At 40.2% G+C, this 19356-nt stretch overlaps 1 protein-coding gene across 7 annotated transcripts in view; it reads right to left on the reverse strand.

The window, feature by feature from the left end:
• PTPN4 (protein tyrosine phosphatase non-receptor type 4) overlaps positions 1-19356 on the reverse strand; it is a 178636-nt gene that overhangs the window by 20046 nt on the left and 139234 nt on the right. For all 7 annotated transcript variants that reach the window (XM_004276902.4, XM_033400230.2, XM_033400232.2 and 4 more), the window contains exons 16-18: positions 8262-8421; positions 4863-4946; positions 4714-4770 (exon numbers count right to left, since the gene is read on the reverse strand). In XM_004276902.4, the coding sequence (XP_004276950.1) occupies positions 4714-4770; positions 4863-4946; positions 8262-8421 (301 nt within the window). The remainder of the gene's footprint in view (positions 1-4713; positions 4771-4862; positions 4947-8261; positions 8422-19356) is intronic.

Genomic DNA, 19356 nt, shown 5'->3' on the forward strand with positions numbered 1-19356 from the left:
AAAAACTTCTCAATACGGGCACTCCTGGGAGATATTTCACATCACTGAAAGTGCAAAGGACAAGTGGAAGTGGATTCAGACTTAGAAAGGATTATGACCACTTGCCAAGGTTAAGAAAAAATGCTCACTCTGTAATTTAACCTATATGACAAGGAGACAAGCACTGTTCACAAATTACCTGTGGTAAGTTTTCACAATGAAATAAAACACTTTAATTCTCAATGTTTCTAATGTTTGGAATTACAGGATACTAAATCAGCATGAGTTTTACTATTTTTTCATTTCCCTATATACTTACAAGAGAAAGCATCAGAAATTTTAAAGTTTCGATGAAAAATTTAAAGGCCATGGAAACAAACATAATTTTCCCCACTGACTGTCAAGAGCACTTTGTATGGTTTCAGACTGCACGGTTATCTTTACAGCCCTGCACAACTGTGCACGTGAGGGCTGCCTGTATTTTATTGAGAAAACAAACAAGTAAATAAGGTAAAAGAGATCAACAGAAATATGGACAGCCTGCTCCAGGGACACAGGAATGAGAACTCATGGGAGTCAAGTTTGCAGGATGATAGCTCAGACCGCGAAGGAAATGATAGGGCTGGACCTTTCAGAAAGGGCCGTGGCAAAGGCTTGAAAGATGGAAGCACAACTAAACTCACTGTAAAACAAAGTTAACAAAGTCCAATAAGGTACTGTCACTAGTGGAAAGAGCACTGGTCTAGGAGCCAAGTTCTTCCTTTCCGCTTATGACATGTGTGATCTTAAACACCTGAAACTCTGAGAAAGGAACATGTATCTGTCCTAACTATTCATCGTTGTGAAATTTTTAAAATGAGATATTTCAATGCAAAGCATTAAAATCTGGAAAATTCAAATTTAAGGTTTGGACCATTCTCTCTAGTTGCTTCTTTCTCTACTTCTTGTAGTGGTTAAAAAAAAAAATCTTTGAATGTTATAGCACAGTGGTTACCCATTATAACTGAAGTAACACTCTCATACTTAATCTGCCTTTTATCAGGGCAGATTTTTATTTGTATTTCATTCGGATCTGGCAAGTCTAGATAAAATGAATTTTGCTGGGGCAAGAGCTATTGGCTCAAATATGATCAGGTAGGAAGAAAAACATGATTTTGGAAATTACCCATTTTAGAAGGTTTCCAATATAAAAAATGACACTAAAATATTTGAAACACTGTCCTTTCCCCTCAATCACCTAAAATGAGGTTTCTAACTGGAAAACTGTAATAGTCTTTAAATTAATAAAATAATATAAAAATGACACATTTCTATTTATTTAATTTGTTCTAAATTCAGTCACTATTTATGAAACATAGTTCTATGTAGCAGAAAGGAAAAATTACCAATATAGTAATCTGTATAGCATAAAAAGAAAATTTATAGTCATAAAATTTTGTTTGGAAATGAACCTCTCTATAGAATGTTCAAGAACACCCTTGACTTAATTGAAAACTATCCATATTCACTGTTCAGAAAAATCAATATTTCTTTTATGACTATTACAATTGGCATACAAGTAAAAAAAGGTTTATTGGTTTTTTCTAATTATAAGAGCAATACATGTTCATTGTCATGATTTCAGACAATTTAAAAAAAGGACACGGACTTCCCTGGTGGCACAGTGGTTAAGAATCCGCCTGCCAATGCAGGGGACACGGGTTCGAGCCCTGGGCCAGGAAGATCCCACATGCCGCAGAGCAACAGCTCGTGCACCACAACTACTGAGCCCGTATGCTGCAACTACTGAGCCCACGTGCTGCAACTACTGAAACCCGCGCACCTAGAGCCTGTGCTCCGCAACAAGAGGAGCCACTGCAATGAGAAGCCCGCGCACTGCAACGAAGAGTAGCCCCCGCTCGCCACACCTAGAGAAAGCCCAGGCACAGCAACAAAGACCCAATGCAGCAAAAAAAAAAAAAAAAAGGGAAGATGGAAGCAAGTAATAACAGTAATTCCACTACCCAGATTAAATACTGCTAACATTTTTTATCATGTGTCCAGATTTTTAAAATATATTTACATAACTCATATTTTTAAAAATGGATAAAACAAACATATGAAAGTATAATATGCATTTTTAAATTGAGTATAGTTAATTTAGTTTCAGGTATACAGGAAAGTGATTCAGTTACAAATATATACATATATTTTCAGATTTTTTCCATTACAGATTATTATAAGATATTGAATATAGTTCCCTGTGCTATACAGTTGGTCTTTGTTCTTTATCATAGTGTGTATCTGTTAATCCCATACTCCTAACTTATCCCTCCCTGCCCCTTTCCCCTTTGGTAGCCATAAGTTTGTTTTCTTTCTTTCTTTTTTATGGCTGCACCGCGTGGCTTACGGGATCTTAGTTCCCTGTCCAGGGATAGAACCCGTGCCCTTGGCAGTGGAAGCGTGGAGTCCTAACCACTGGATTGCCAGGGAATTCCCATAAGTTTGTTTTCTATGTCTGGGAGTCTGTTTCTGTTTTGTAAATGAATTCATTTGCATTTTTTTTAGGTTCCACATATAAGTCGTATCATATGGTATTTGTCTTTCTCTGTCTGACTTACTTCACTTAGTATGATAATCTCTAGGTCCATCCATGTTGCTGCAAACGGCATTATTTCATTCTTTTTTATGGCTGAGTAGTATTCCATTGTCAAATATGCACTTTTCATAATACTATCTTATGAAAATATTTCCATACTTATATATGCTACATCATCTATCATTTTAAGAGCTGCAAAGCAATGCATAACTTATTTAATCAATTCTAATGATGTACATCTTGATTTTCCCTCCAATTTTTAAGTTTCACAAACAATACTACAATGAACGTCCTTGTGTATCCTTTGTTCCAACTGTTTCATTAGAGGTAATTCCTAAAAGTGGAATCGTCAGGTAAAAGACATATTTAATTAAAAATAAGTTTTACTTAAAATTTTTGTTTTTGGGAAAGCGATACACCACACAGTTTACAGAGCTGACTAGGTCTACAAGATTATTATGATAAGAAACCATTTCTTATGTTCTCCCCTATCTTCCCCTCTTTTGAGGCATCTTCTTTCAACATTTTAGCTACATCTTTTGTATTTACCTCGGTATCTCTAAATAACGTTCCAATTTTATTTTTTATTTCAGACGTTATCTAACTTTCTACTTGCTAGATGAGAACTTAGCAATCGTTCATCTCCTCATCTGCACTCCCAAACACACACACACTTCCCAATACACACTGAACAAATAATTTTGGACTATTTCCCCCATCTTTCACATGTGTAGTAGGTTCAGTAGTCATTTTATACATCATATCCCTGTCTTGTCACCTCTGATCACAAGGGATTTGTTTAAAAGAGGACATCTGGTCCAAGCTGGATCTATGAAGGGTTTGCTTCCTAGGAGTCTGTAAGTTGGATTGAGGGAGCTAATGAGTCTGTTGCTGAGCTGGTAACGCACAAATCCCGAAGTTGCTAGTGGTCACATCACCCCACGTGGACTGAGGGGCAGAATGGTGGTAGCTACACAATTTCTATTTAGTACAGATTTTGGAGTCACAACCATTTCTGCAGGTAGAGTGTGTCTGCGGTGCTAATATTACAGGACTTGGCTTGAAGCTGCTACTAAGTACACTTCTCATTTAGAATGTATTTTATTTGGAGTAGCTTGAGAAATGAAGCTAATTCAGTGTACAAACTGGTTTGCACTGAGAGAGAAGAATGGAACATTCACATAAAAAGAAACAGAGATGAAAAATAGAGTCCTGATGATTTTTCAAGTTCTTTCTAGAAGTCTGAGTGCATTCCTGTCCTTGGGTTTTGTGACACACCTCTACAGTTATACGATAAATTCTGTATTTATGGTTAAGCCAGGGGCATTCCATGAGTTCCTTGTTATTTGCAACCAACAAAGTCCTTAAAAAACAGAACTAAAACCATGTAACATGATATCCTTGATCAATCTTGACTGCGATCTTCAAATCAACTGTGAGGTTGCTGCAAAGCACCAGACCCCATAACTAGCCTCTTCCCTCAGGCTGCAGGTTCCTGCCTCTCCCGGGACACAGAGATGGTTGAATGACAATGGGTGCTGGCTCCAAGCCCTTAGAGACCATTTAGGTAAGAGAAATGCAGTTAAACAGAGGAGACAACAACAGAAATGGGGATCTGAAAGCAATATTTGCTATACACAGGATGAATAAAGATGATGTACCCACAATTTATCAAGAATTGTCCTTATGAGCAGAAAGTTCATGGGTGCTGAACCTGAAGGATGGGGCACAGGGGGTTCATCCTCATGGGTTCATGCAGTCTTTTCTCTACTTTTGCTTAGAATGTTCATAATAAAGAACTTAAAATACATATTTTAAACAGAAAGTAGACAAATAGAACGTAGGTTAAACAATTCTAAATGAAAACAGAAGCCAACAAAAAAAGCAAACAAACAAAAACTATACCTCTGTCTACATTTTGCTGTTTAAAGGGGTTATTTTCATAGAATCTAGCTTCTTTGTAAAAACAAGGATTTTAAAAACTGTTATAGATAGGGAATAAATAAAAATTAACTTCCCAGCAATTAAAGAGATTCAGCCAACATCATGTGCTACTTGACAAATTAAATGATTCATTTTACTCCTTTATTTATACTAATAAAAATACGCATGTATTCTCGAAGCTAGGATTCACTGGGAAGGCTGCTGTGACTCACAGGTGTTCCTGGCGCAACTCGGGACACGATCACAGGCATCTTCTGGTCACATCCTCCCTTCAAAACAGTGCAAATCGAGTATCAGTCAGTATTGCCAACACAGAAACACCTTAATTTAAAAATTGAGTACAATATAAATTCTAAGTTACCTTTACATTGAATCCAAACCTTCCATTTTCATCAGGTTTCATTCTGATTAGGACAAGATTATCATGTGGAATACCACCATTAGGCTTTAAAAGACAAAAATAAATAACTTGTCACGCTCTTCATTTATAGCCTATCCTTCAGATATACACGAAGCATGCTTCCTGTATATTGATATTACCTAAAGTATATAGAGAAATCATAATTTAAGTCTCTCTCGTGCCTTACCTGCATGCTAGACAGTAAGTGCCAAGAGCAACAGGGGCTTTATTAATTACCTGACTAATTAATTTCAGTGTCTCTAGAACCTGCCTCAAAGCTCTGCACGGAGAAAATACTCATAAGTATTACATGAATTCATGTTACTCCCCCTGCTTTTTTTTTTTTTTTTTTCGGTACGCGGGCCTCTCACTGTTGTGGCCTCTCCCGCTGCGAAGCACAGGCTCCGGACACGCAGGCCCAGCGGCCATGGCTCACGGGCCCAGCCGCTCCGCAGTATGTGGGATATTCCCAGACCGGGGCACAAACCCGTGTACCCTGCATCGGCAGGCGGACTCTCAACCACTGCGCCACCAGGATAGCCCTCCCCCTGCTTTTTAAAACCAGCTTTACTGAGATACAATTCACATACTATACTTCACCCATTCAAAGTCATTTCTACCATAGTCATTTCTACCATAGTCACAGAGTTGTACGAACATCACGACTATTTTTTTTTTTTGGAGGCAGCATTTGATTTGGTGGAAACTAAGATGAATTCAGAGATTGCAATTCTCTGGTTTGAAGTAGCAGATGAAATCACAGAGGAAAAAGTTGACAGGCATGTCAATGACCTGTTAAAATGCTACTCTTTGATTTTACAACCTTTTCTTCATCCCCCAAAGAAACCCTGTGTCCATGAGCTGTCACCCCCATCCCCAAGTCCTATTCAACCCTTCATCTACTTCCTCCCTATATACTTGACTATCCTGGGCATTTCACATATATGAAATTATACAACATACGTCATTTGTTACAGGCCTCTTTCACTTAACGTGTCGTATGCCTGCTCTTTGGGGGTAAGTAGCTGGCTAATTCTTGTTTAGCCTTTGAGACACAGGTCGAAGATGTGACCATTTCTAGGAAGTCTTCCCTCAGCGCCACAGCTGAATTAGTTATTTTTATACACTTATGAATTCCCATAGTCACTTCTAATTAAAGAGCTTGTTCAGTTCTCAGTCCCCACCTTCCTCGACTCACCAGTAGCACCTGACACAGCTGGTTACTCTCTCTGTGGCTGCCTTCTCATCAGCCAGTTGACTAGTTTTTTTCCTACCTTTTGGTCTGCATCTTTTCAGTTTCCTTTGCTGGTTCCTTTCAACTCCCTCATGTTTACAGTTTGGAGGACTAAGGCTCCATTTCTAGAACCTCTTATTCCGTTATCTGTACACACTGCACTTCCTGTCTCATGGTTTTAAATACTGTCTACATGCCATCGACTCTCAACATTATACCTTCAGCTTCGACCTCTCCCTTCAACTCCAGAATCCAAACGGACTCCTGCTAGACATATCAACGTGTCCCAGCTGAGCTCCCGACATTCCACCCAACCCTGTTCTACCTGTAGCCTTCCCACATCAGCAAATGGTAACTTCATCCTCCTATTTATTCAGGCCCAAAACCTTGCTGTTGTTATCCCTGCTGCTTTTCCCCTCTCTCTAGTCTCCCACAGCCAACTCATCAGCAGAGTAGGTCAGCTCTACTCTAAAACTCCACCCAGAACACAGCTGTGTCTCATCCCTTCCACTGGCACCACCTTCTCCAATCACGGCTGCTTCTTGGGGCCCTGCAACACCTCACAGCCAGCTTCTCTGCTGCTACCCTGCTTGCGGTCCACTGCCAACATACGAGCCACAGTGAAACCGTTAAAACTTAAGTGACATCACGTTACTTCTCTCCTTAGGTATGTCCGTTTGCTTCCAATCTCACTCAGGGTTGAAGAATGAAACATTTACAAGACCAGGCTTTTAGGATCTGGCCTTCTGCTGTCCCCGTCCTGCTCTGTCCTCGCTGACCCCCTTGGTGTCCCCTGACCACACAGCCATACCCCTGCCTTGGCACCTGCTACTCCCTCGGCTTACCTGCTCTCACGCCAGGTATCCATGTGGCTTATCACCAAACTCATCTCTGGCTCACACTATCTAGAACTGGAACACTCCACTCTGGAAATTCCCTAGCCCTTTTCTGCTTTGTCTCTCTAGCATTTATACTATCTAATACGCTATATATTTAAATTACATATTTTGTTTACTGTTTGTCTCACCCTTATCCCCAGAATACAAGTTCCTTGCAGGCAGAGTTCTTAATTTTTTATTTTACTCTATTGTATTCCCAGAGCCTATAACAATAGGTACTCAATAAGTCATTTTTGCATGAAGGAAAAAACAAACTAGACTATGAATTATTTAATAGCAGGGACCACATCTGATTTGTCTGCATACTCCCACTACCTCCTTAAGTACCTGGCACACAAAAAGACCTCAGTAACTATGAACCGATGAATGAATGATGCGTAAGAATCACCACGCAGGTAGCACTCAAGTTGTCATTCATTTTGGGTAAGGATTTTGATCTCTTTTTGATGCGTCTGTGGGGCCATAAGTGTGGGAGAATAGAGTGGCTGCCTCTTATTTTTCAATTTTAGAAAACGTGGGAGGGCTATGGGCGAAAAACAAGGGGGGAAGAGTGCAATGGCCAGCAGAGACTTCTGGCACTGCCAGCACCTGCTGTGGGACTTCCTCTACCTGCATCTTATTTTATTCCTTGATGTCCCTTGAAGTTTCCTGAAATACACTCATATTTCTGTCTGTCATTATACATCTTCATGAACACAGTGTATCCTTAAAATTTATTAACAATCTCACCTTTGGTTCATCTACTTGAAAAAGCAATGAAAATTCATCAATCAGGGGATTCTAAGAATTTACCATTTTGTGTGGTACAAAGTGCCAAAGCAACTCACGAATATATCTTGAAGAACAGGGTAATTACATATTCTGGAGACCTGTGCTCAATTTCAAAAGGTTGATGAAAATGATAAATAATAAAGTCTCGGGACCCAGTCAATTATGTAATAAAATTAATGGTATTTAATGGATTATTAGCATTTGTTCTGGAAATGTGTGTTTTGCAAGACAGAAATCAACAAATTTGTCAAAAATTAACTTCTAGAGCAATGAACGTTTTATAAATATGATAAAAGGAAATTCCACAATTGGGCTATATGGTGGCACAATTCATGATGAAAAAGAGAAAGTACTATAATATAATTTACAGATAAAACAGGCTATGTTACAAAAAATATTTCATTTACAATTAAACATTTTCAAAGAAATGTGAGAATATTTGAAGAAACTACTTACAGTAGCTTTTTCAGGGGAAGATGGAACATCAAATGTTTCATTAATATGGTTTTCCAGATCTTGTTGAGAATGTGAAAAATGAATTTGGTTCCAACTGTTTTTCTTTGATTGTTTGGGTGGTAAAGCTGGAGGCTGCCCATCTCCAGGGGTCTCTTGTGATCTAGATAGAAAAAAAGAGAAAAAATAAATATTTTGGAAGTTGTCTTACAGAATTATTATTTTATTTATTTTTTTAAAGTAATGGTAGAATTTTATTTTTTTAATTAATTTTTATTGGAGTATAGTTGCTTTACAACGTTATGTTAGTTTGTGTTAGTTTCTACTGTAAAATGAATCAGCTACACGTATACATATATCCCCTCTTTTACGGATCTCCTTCCCATTTAGTTCGCTACAGAGCACTGAGTAGAGATCCCTGTGCTATACAGTAGGTTCTCATTAGTTATCTATTTTATACATAGTATCAGTAGTGTATATGTCAATCCCAATCTTCCAATTCCTCCCAGCCTAGAATTATTATTTTATTACGATGTCTAATAGGAGACAAGCTTTAAATGTCATGTTTATTTGCAAGTGCCACTGTTTAATGAAATCTTCCTTAACTTTGTAGTTTAAAGTAACAAATCTCATTTCCTACTTTATCAAATCTGTAAACAATTCACATATAATAAAATACACTTTAAGGGTATCTCTATGAAGATATTTATTAATCTACGATAAAAACCCCTTTCTAAGGTTTTCAGCAGTCATGTGGGCAGGCAGGGAGAAATCAGAGCTGAGGGCCGAGCTGCTCCAAAGACAAAACACCCGGTACCATCCAGAGAACTCAAGGGGTTGCCTGTTTTATTTACAGGTAAAACACAATTCACAGAAGTGATGAACACAGCGGGGAAGAGTGCTGAGCTCACTGAGGAGACAACACTGGATGAGTACGTATGTCGGAAAACCTGATTTCAGGTGAAGGGGCTAAAAACCAACAGACACTAGAGAGCATAACCTCAGGCCATAGCAGCGGGAGCTGATCTGACCAGCTAGGCCTGACAGGGCAACTTCAAGGTAGATGCTTAGCACAAGCACCCTCACTCCCTCTTGCAAGAGCACCGGAACCACGCCTAACTGCTGAGCAATCATCGAAAGGAAGACACTGAAGCTCACCAAAAAAGATACCCCACATCCAAAGACAAAGGAGAAGCCACAATGAGACGGTAGGAGGGGCGCAATCACAATAAAGTCAAATCCCATAACCGCTGGGTGGGTGACTCACAAACTGGAGAACACTTATACCACAGAAGTCCACCTCCTGGAGTGAAGGCTCTGAGCCCCAAGTCAGGCTTCCCAACCTGGGGGTCCAGCAACGGGAGGAGGAATTCCTACAGAATCAGACTTTGAAGGCTAGTGGGATTTGACTGCAGGACTTCGACAGGACTGGGGAAACAGAGACTCCACTCTTAGAGGGCACACACAAAGTAGTGTGCACATTGGGACCCAGGGGAAGGAGTAGTGACCCCATAGGAGACTGAACCAGACCTACCTGCTAGTGTTGGAGGGCCTCCTGCAGATGCGGGGGCTGGCTGTGTCTCACCGTGAGCACAAGGACACTGACAGCAGAAGTTCTGAGAAGTACTCCTTGGTGTCAGCCCTCCCAGAGTCTGCCCTTAGCCCCACCAAAGAGCCAGGTAGGCTCCAGTGTTGGGCTGTCTCAGGCCAAACAACCAACAGGGAGGGAAGCCAGCCCCACCCATCAGCAGACAAGTGGATTAAAGTTTTACTGAGCTCTGCCCACCAGAGCAACAGCCAGCTCTACCCACCACCAGTCCCCCCCATCAGGAAACTTGCACAAACCTCTTAGACAGCCTCATCCACCAGAGGGCAGACAGCAGAAGCAAGGAGAACGACAGTTCTGCAGCCTGTGGAACAAAAACCACATTCACAGAAAGAAAGACAAGATGAAAAGGCAGAGGGCTATGTACCAGATGAAGGAACAAGATAAAACCCCAGAAAAACAACTAAATGAAATGGAGATGGGCAACCTTCCAGAAAAAGAATTCAGAATAATGAGAGTGAAGATGATCCAGGACCTTAGAAAAAGAATGGAGGCAAAGATCGAGAAGATGCAAGACATGTTTAGCACAGACCTAGAAGAATTAAAGAACAAACAAACAGAGATGAACAATACAATAACTGAAAAGAAAAATACACTAGAAGGAATCAGTAGCAGAATAACTAAGGCAGAAGAACAGATAGGTGACCTGGAAGACAGAATGGTGGAATTCACTGCTGCAGAACAGAATAAAGAAAACACAATGAAAAGAAATGAAGACAGCCTAAGAGACCTCTGGGACAACATTAAACGCAACAACACTAGCATTACAGGGGTCCCAGAAGGAGAACAGAGAGAGAAAGGACCCGAGAAAATATGTGAAGAGATTATAGTCAAAAATTTGCCTAAAATGGGAAAGGAAATAGCCACGCAAGTCCAGGAAGCGCAGAGAGTCCCATACAGGATAAACCCAAGGAGAAACACGCCGAGACACACAGTAATCAAATTGGCAAAAATTAAAGACAAAGAAAAATTATTGAAAGCAGCAAGGGAAAAACGAAAAGTAACATACAAGGGAACTCCCATAAGGTTAACAGCTGATTTCTCAGCAGAAACTCTACAAGCTAGAATGGAGTGGCATGACATATTTAAAGTGATGAAAGGGAAGAAGCTACAACCAAGATTACTCTACCCGGCAAGGATCTCAGTCAGATTAGACGGAGAGAAATCTAAAGCTTTACAGACAAGCAAATGCTAAGAGAATTCAGCACCATCTAACCAGCTCTACAACAAATGCTAAAGGAACTCCTCTAAGTGGGAAACACAAGAGAAGAAAAGGACCTAGAAAAACAAACCCAAAACAACTAAGAAAATGGTAATAGGAACATACATATCGATAATTACCTTAAACATGAATGGATTAAATGCTCAACCAAAAGACACAGGCTCACTGAATGGATACAAAAACAAGACCAATGTATACGCTGTCTACAAGAGACGCACTTCAGACCTAGGGACACATAAAGACTGAAAGTGAGGGGATGGAAAAAGATATTCCAGGCAAATGGAAATCAAAAGAAAGCTGGAGTACCAATACTCATATCAGATAAAATAGACTTTAAAATAAAGAATGTTACCAGAGACAAGGAAGAACACTGCTAATGATCAAGGAATCAATCCAAGAAAAAGATATAACAATTATAAATATATATGCACCCAACATAGGAGCACCTCAATACATAAGGCAACTGCTAACAGCTATAAAAGAGGAAATCGACAGTAACACAATAATAGTGGGGGACGTTAACACCTCACTTACACCAACGGACAGATCATCCAAACAAAAAATTAATAAGGAAACACAAGCTTTAAATGACACAATAGACCAGATAGATTTAATTGATAGGACATTCTATCCAAAAAGAGCAGATTACACTTTCTTCTCAAGTGCACATGGAACATTCTCAAAGATAGATCACATCTTGGGTCACAAATCAAGCCTCAGTACATTTAAGAAAATTGAAATCATATCAAGCATCTTTTCTGACCACAACGCTATGAGACTAGAAATGAATTACAGGGGGAAAAAAAGTAAAAAACACACATGGAGGCTAAACACTGAAGAAATCAAAAAATACCTAGAGACAAATGGCAATGAAAACATGACGATCCAAAAGCTATGGGGTGCAGCAAAAGCAGTTCTAGGAGGGAAGTTGATAGCAATACAATTAGCTCACCTCAAGAAATGAGAAGAATCTCAAATAAACAATCTGACCTTACACCTAAAGGAACTAGAGAAAGAAGGACAAATAAAACCCAGAGTTAGCAGAAGGAAAAAAATCATAAAGATCAGAGCAGAAATAAATGAAACAGAAACAAAGAAAACAATACCAAAGATCAATAAAACTAAAAGCTGGCTCTTTGAGAAGATAAACAAAATTGATAAACCATTAGCCAAACGCATCAAGAAAAAGAGGGAGAGGACTCAAATCAATAAAATTAGAAATGAAAAAGGAGAAGTTAAAACAGACACCACAGAAATACAAAGTATCCTAAGAGACTACTACAAGCAACTCTATGCCAAAAAAATGGACAACCTGGAAGAAGTGGACAAAATCTTAGAAAGGTATAACCTTCCAAGACAGAACCAGGAAGAAATAGAAAATATGAACAGACCAATCACAAGTAATGAAATTGAAACTGTGATTAAAAATCTTCCAAGAAATAGAAGTCCAGGATCAGATGGCTTCACAGGTGAATTCTATCAAACATTTAGAGAAGAGCTAACACCCATCCTTCTCAAACTCCTCCAAAAAACTGCAGAGGAACGAACACTCCCAAACTCATTCTATGAGGCCACCCATCACACTGATACCAAAATCAGACAAAGATACTACCAAAAAAGAAAATTACGGACCAATATCACTGATGAATATAGATGCAAAAATCCTCAACAAAGTACTAGCAAACAGAATCCAACAACACATTAAAAGCATCATACACCATGATCAAGTGGGGTTTATTCCAGGAATGCAAGGATTCTTCAATATACGCAAAACAATCAATGTGATACACCATATTAACAAACTGAAGAAGAAAAACCATATGATCATCTCAACAGATGCAGAAGAAGCTTCTGACAACATTCAATACCCATTTACGATAAAAACTCTCCAGAAAGTGGGCACAGAGGAAACCTACCTCAACATAATAAAGGCCGTATACGACAAACCCACAGCAAACATCATTCTCAATGGTGAAAAACTGAAAGCATTTCCTCTAAGATCAGGAACAAGACAAGGGTGTCCACTCTCACCACTGTTATTCAACATAGTTTTGGAAGTCCTAGCCACGGTAATCAGAGAAGAAAAAGAAATAAAAGGAATACAAATTGGAAAAGAAGAAGTAAAACTGTCACTGTTTGCAGATGACATGATACTACACATAGAGAATCCTGAAGATGCCACCAGAAAACTACTAGAGCTAATCAATGAATCTGGTAAAGTTGCAGGATACAAAATTAATGCACAGAAATCTCTGGCATTCCTACATGCTAATGATGAAAAATCTGAAAGAGAAATTAAGGAAACACTCCCATTTACCATCGCAACAAAAAGAATAAAATACCTATGAATAAACCTACCTAGGGAGACAAAAGACCTGTATGCAGAAAACTATGACACTGCTGAAAGAAGTTAAAGATGATACCAACAGCTGGAGAGATATACCATGTTCTTGGATTGGAAGAATCAATATTGTGAAAATGAGTATACTACCCAAAGCAATCTACAGATTCAATGCAATCCCTATCAAATACCAATGGCATTTTCTACAGAACTAGAACAAAAAAACCTTAAAATTTGTGTGGAGACACAAAAGACCCCGAGTAGCCAAAGCAGTCTTGAGGGAAAAAAACGGACCTGGAGGAATCAGACTCCCTGATTTCAGACTATACTACAAAGTTACAATAATCAAGAAAATATGGTACTGGCACAAAAACAGAAATATAGATCAATGGAACAAGATAGAAAGCCCAGAGATAAACCCATGCACCTATGGTCAACTAATCTATGACAAAGGAGGCAAGGATATACAATGGAGAAAGGACAGTCTCTTCAGTAAGTGGTGCTGGGCAAACTGGACAGCTGAATGTAAAATGAAATTAGAACACTTCCTAACACCATATACACAAATAAACTCAAAATGGATTAGAGACCTAAATGTAAGACCGGACACTATAAAACTCTTAGAGGAAAACACAGGAAGAACACTCTTTGACATAAATCACAGAAAGATCTTTTTTGATCCACCCCCTAGAATGGAAATAAAAACAAAAATAACAAATGGGACCTAATGAAACAAAAGCTTTTGCAAAGCAAAGGAAACTACAAACAAGATGAAAAGACAACCCTCAGAATGGGAGAAAGTATTTGCAAACAAATCAACGGACAAAGGATTAATCTCCAAAATATATAAACAGCTCAAGCAGCTCAATATTAAAAAAACAAAAAACCCAATCCAAATATGGGCAGAAGACCTAAATAGACATTTCTCCCAAGAAGACATACAGATGGTCAAGAAGCACATGAAAAGCTGCTCAACATCACTAATTATTAGAGAAATGCAAATCAAAACTACAATGAGGTATCACCTCACACCAGTTAGAATGGGCATCATCAGAAAATCTACAAACAGCAAATGCTGGAGAGGGTGTGGAGAAAAGGGAACCCTCTTGCACTGTTGGTGGGAATGTAAATTGATACAGCCACTGTGGAGAACAGCATAGAGGTTCGTTAAAAAACTAAAAATAGAACTACCATATGACCCAGCAATCCCACTACTGGGCATATACCCAGAGAAAACCATAATTCAAAAAGACACATGCACCCCAATGTTCACTGCCGCACTATTTACAATAGCCAGGTCATGGAAGCAACCTAAATGCCCATCGACAGAAGAATGGATAAAGAAGATGTGGTACACATATACAATGGAACATTACTCAGCCATAAAAAGGAAGGAAATTGGGTCATTTGTAGAGACGTGGATGGATCTAGAGACTGTCATACAGAGTGAAGTAAGTCAGAAAGAGAAAAACAAATATCGTATATTAATTCATATATGTGGAACCTAGAAAAATGGTACAGATGAACCTGTTTGCAGGGCAGAAATTGAGACACAGATGTTTAGAACAAATGTATGGACACTGAGGGGGGAAAGCAGCAGGGGGTGGTGGTGTGATGAAGTGGGAGATTGGGATTGACATGTATACACTAATATGTATAAAATAGATAACTAACAAGAACCTGCTGTATAAAAAAATAAAATAAAATTCAAAAATTGAAAAAGAAAAACAAAAACAACCGAGCACCCTGTATGTAGTAACAAGGTGAGTTTTTCACGAAGGCCAGAAGGGGGAACCAGTGGTTCAAAACTTGGACCCCAGGAAGCCTGCGTCCGTGGAAGTCATGGAGGTTAAGGGACCAGGCAAGGCGAAAACGGTTCTCGTCAAGAGTACTGATCACCACAGGGGTTATTATTTACCTCTGAGGTGGGAGGAGGTCCTCTGGGGAAATAGAAACATTATTATCCCACTGCCTAAGGGCAGAGGAAAGAGTTGCCAGCTGCTGTGGTAACCAGGCACAAGCTTCAGCCAGATCCTGCTTATTTTTGTTGACTGATGACTGACACCCAAGACACAGCTGTAAGGTCTTGAGGAAGCAAAACTGTATTAGATCATATTATTGTTCAAAGTTACCCTCTACTCCTCCCTGGCTGACATCACGCTTGGCCATATGACTTGCTCTAGCCAATGAAATGTGAGTAGCCTCTTTTGAAAGGAAGCTCTGTATTTCTCTCTTCCCTCAGCCAGGAGACCAGCCAAGTCCCAAACAGGGGCTGCGGTCAGTCTGGGCCCTAGAATGACCATGACGTGCAGCAGACCCACAGGTGATCCACCACGTATGCAGAATGTAAGAGAGAAAGAACCCTTGTAGCTATATGTCACTGTAAGTTGGGGGAATGTGCTACCAGAGCATAATTTAGTCCAAGATAACTAACACAGAGGTTACTGCCAGAGTGGCTCTTGGAAACATATGCTCCCCTTGGTAGAGAAGCTGTGAACTTCTTGAGAGACTTGCTGCTAGACACGTGACAGATGTGGTAGCGATGCTAAAATCTGCTTAGCACCAAGGGCGTCAGCCAGGATTAACGATGAATGGTCTCACTTCCCCTAAGAGAAAATATAGCCCTCCTCCAACTGCATAATCTAGTGTAAAATATAATCACTAAATACGCAGTGAACAATAATAACCACTCAGCTTTCTACCCAGAAGTCTTCAGGGCACAAAATGCTCTAGCTTCTGATAAGTCTATGAGGACTGCATCAGAGAGCACACCTCCCCTTTTCAGCCAAAGCTTCTCTGAGGTCTACCTTGATGGCCAGAGATTCCAGATCCCAAACATACTAGTTTTTATTCTGCTAATTTCAACTGCCAAGAACCCAAGCCTCTATAAGGCGATGCATTCAAGCGCTGCTTGTGCAAGAAACTGCTAGGAGAGAGCTGCGTGCCTTGGCCATGGCCTGCTGCAGGGACCAGGGCAGACAGAGGTGGGCAACCCTTGGTACAGCCTCTGCGTGCCTTGGCCATGGCCTGCTGCAGGGACCAGGGCAGACAGAGGCGGGCAACCCTTGGTACAGCCTCCGATGGGAAATCTCTAACAAGCAGCTGGTCAGAAGCCTCCAAGACTTTACGAAAGCTGGACGTCACTGGACTCCACATGGATCAACCAATAGGTCTCATCCCTTACTCAGGACTAAGTATAACCACTCAGGCAAGGCAAAGAGAAGCTTTCCTCTAGTTTTGCATACAGTTGCCACACCTGGGAAATGTTCAGTCTCAAAACTAAAGGTCTGGGGCTTCCCTGGTGGCACAGTGGTTAAGAATCCGCCTGCCAATGCAGGGGACACGGGTTCGAGCCCTGGTCCAGGAAGATCCCACATGCTGCGGAGCAACTAAGCCCGTGCGCCACAACTACTGAGCCTGCGCTCTAGAGCCCGCAAGCCACAACTACTGAGCCCGCATGCTACAACTACTGAAGCCTGCGCACCTAGAGCCCATGCTCCCAACAAGAGAAGCCACCGCAGTGAGAAGCCTGCACACTGCAACGAAGAGTAGGCCCCACTCGCTGCAACCAGAGAAAAGCCTGTGTGCAGCAATGAACAGCCAAAGATAAAATAAATAAAATAAAATAAATAAATTTTTATAAAAACCAAAGGCCTTGGGGGAAGAGTATAAGGTTGAGATCAGGTGGGAATGGAGTCAGAACAACTTTATTCTCGGTTCAGATAACAGTCTAAGCACAGCACCAAGACAAACAACAGGGACAAACCCCAGCCTGCTGTGCAGCCCAGTATCTAAGCGAGCCAGGCCTGCTGGGCAGGGGTACCATGATGGCAACACTCAGCTGCAAGAGAGGGACGGCACTGACACCACGGGACATTCTGCTAGACTGCTGCGTCTGCGTTTCCAGGGTTAGAGACCCGGCGTATACAGTCCAAAAAGCTCCAGAAGTGATTTTATTGTCTACTTCCTGATTAGAAATCACTGCACAGGAACAGTGGCTGCAGATTCATGGCTTGCGGGCCAATTTTTGCCAACATACATTTGGCCGGTTCACTTTAAAAATGTGAGTTGACTACATTTTAAAAATTACATACAAAATCTGGATTTCCAGAATGAAAAACGTGGAAGCTTTGGAAAGAATAGACCTGCATTACAGGTTGCCAACAACTGGAAAAAGCCAAGTGGCAGCTGCTGCCTTTAGATGGGCCACAGGCATTCCAGGCCACATGAATCCCACCCAGTGTTACTTGCCGGACTCCAATGGGTATCTGAATACACCCTCTCCTTTACTCATTTGAAGTCCACAAGAAGACCCAGATAGGAAGAGAGTCCAAGCGTAGAGGCTCGGGCTGGGATTTGAGCCAAGCTCTAAAGAAAGGGTGAGGAGAATGGAGTCCAGGCAGAGGGTCAGCCAAGATCTAAGAGAGGAAAGGGTGATATAATTTTGGATTTCAGGACAGGTGCTACCTGCCTTCTCTCATTGTTTTATGTAACTTTCTTGTTAAGGTAACTTCACAGAGAGTGATGGACAAGCTCTCCATGGGCCTGGTCACTGCAGAGGTTAAGGTTGGTCTGGGGAGCTTTTTCACAAACTAATTATGCACTCTCCCAGTAATCCTGGTGACAATTTCCCCTTCCTGTGTTTCCAGCTTCAATAACCAAACACACTCTCTTTCTGTCTATCTGTCTATCTACCTATCTAACTACTGTCTATAAAAGTAATCAAGAATATCAACACAGACTTCTAAAATTCTTATTTTGGGCAAAAGGTATCAATTACATTTTAAAGACATACTCATATTAACTCAATTTATCGTAACAAATAACTTCCCTGTTCATATTTAATGTATAAGTATCATACGAAGTCAATCTACTAAACAATTATCTAGGAAGATGACTTTCATAGGTAAACCATGTGTTGTAATTTGAAATTATAATACATTTAAAATAATATCATGCAATAGGCCAGTTCTTTAAAAAGGTACCACTGGGAATTCCCTGGCAGTCCACTGGTTAGGACCTGGCGTTTTCACTGCCGGGGCCTGGGTTCGATCCCTGGTCGGGGATCCAGGGGAACCAGGACCCTACCCACAAGCTGCATGGAGCGGCCAAAAAATTATTTATTTTTAAATTTTATTTATTTATTTATACAGCAGGTTCTTATTAGTTATCTATTTTATACATATTATTGTGTATATGTCAATCCCAATCTCCCAATTCATCTGCAGCCAAAAAAAATTTTTTAATTAAAAAAATAAAATAAAAAGGTACTATTTCTAGGCTAAAACATAAACAAACAAATAAACAAAAACTACCAAGGAAAACAGAATGAAAAGACATCACATACTTGGAAAGAACAACCAGGCAGCATAGTGGGACACAGCCCCACTAGAAATAACAGCTGGCACCTGAGAGAAGGGACCTATAACCTAAAAGAAGACGAGCATCTACTATCAGGTGGTTTAGACAGGACTAGGGAAATAGGAACCAAAGAAAGAAGTAGGGATCAAGGCTGTGCCTGGAGTCTTACAAGTAGAGGTAGTCATTTGGCGTTAAATATGGGAGCTGGAAAAAATCTGTCATAGGGAGAGTGTAGAAAATATAGTTCCAAAGAGATTATTGTAATTACTCATAAAAAAGAAAAATGAGCAGGATAAACTCTTAAAACTGTAAATTAAAAAAAAATGCTGCCAAAGGTTTAACTGTACAAATACACCCTTCATACAAGCATAAAGTTTATTCTAATTTAAGACTAGAAAACAAAAACCATATTCTTGGTAGACACTAATACAAACTTGCCAGGAATGATGGCTCCTTTTAAAACCTTATTTTCTAAAATACATACCAGCAGCTCTTGTCTCACTCAATTACAATCACTAGCGTCATCCAAGTCTTCACTGGGCATTTACCCCTGCCATACTTATGTTCC

Source organism: Orcinus orca, chromosome 7, assembly GCF_937001465.1.
Source record: "Orcinus orca chromosome 7, mOrcOrc1.1, whole genome shotgun sequence".
Classification (NCBI taxonomy): domain Eukaryota; kingdom Metazoa; phylum Chordata; class Mammalia; order Artiodactyla; family Delphinidae; genus Orcinus; species Orcinus orca.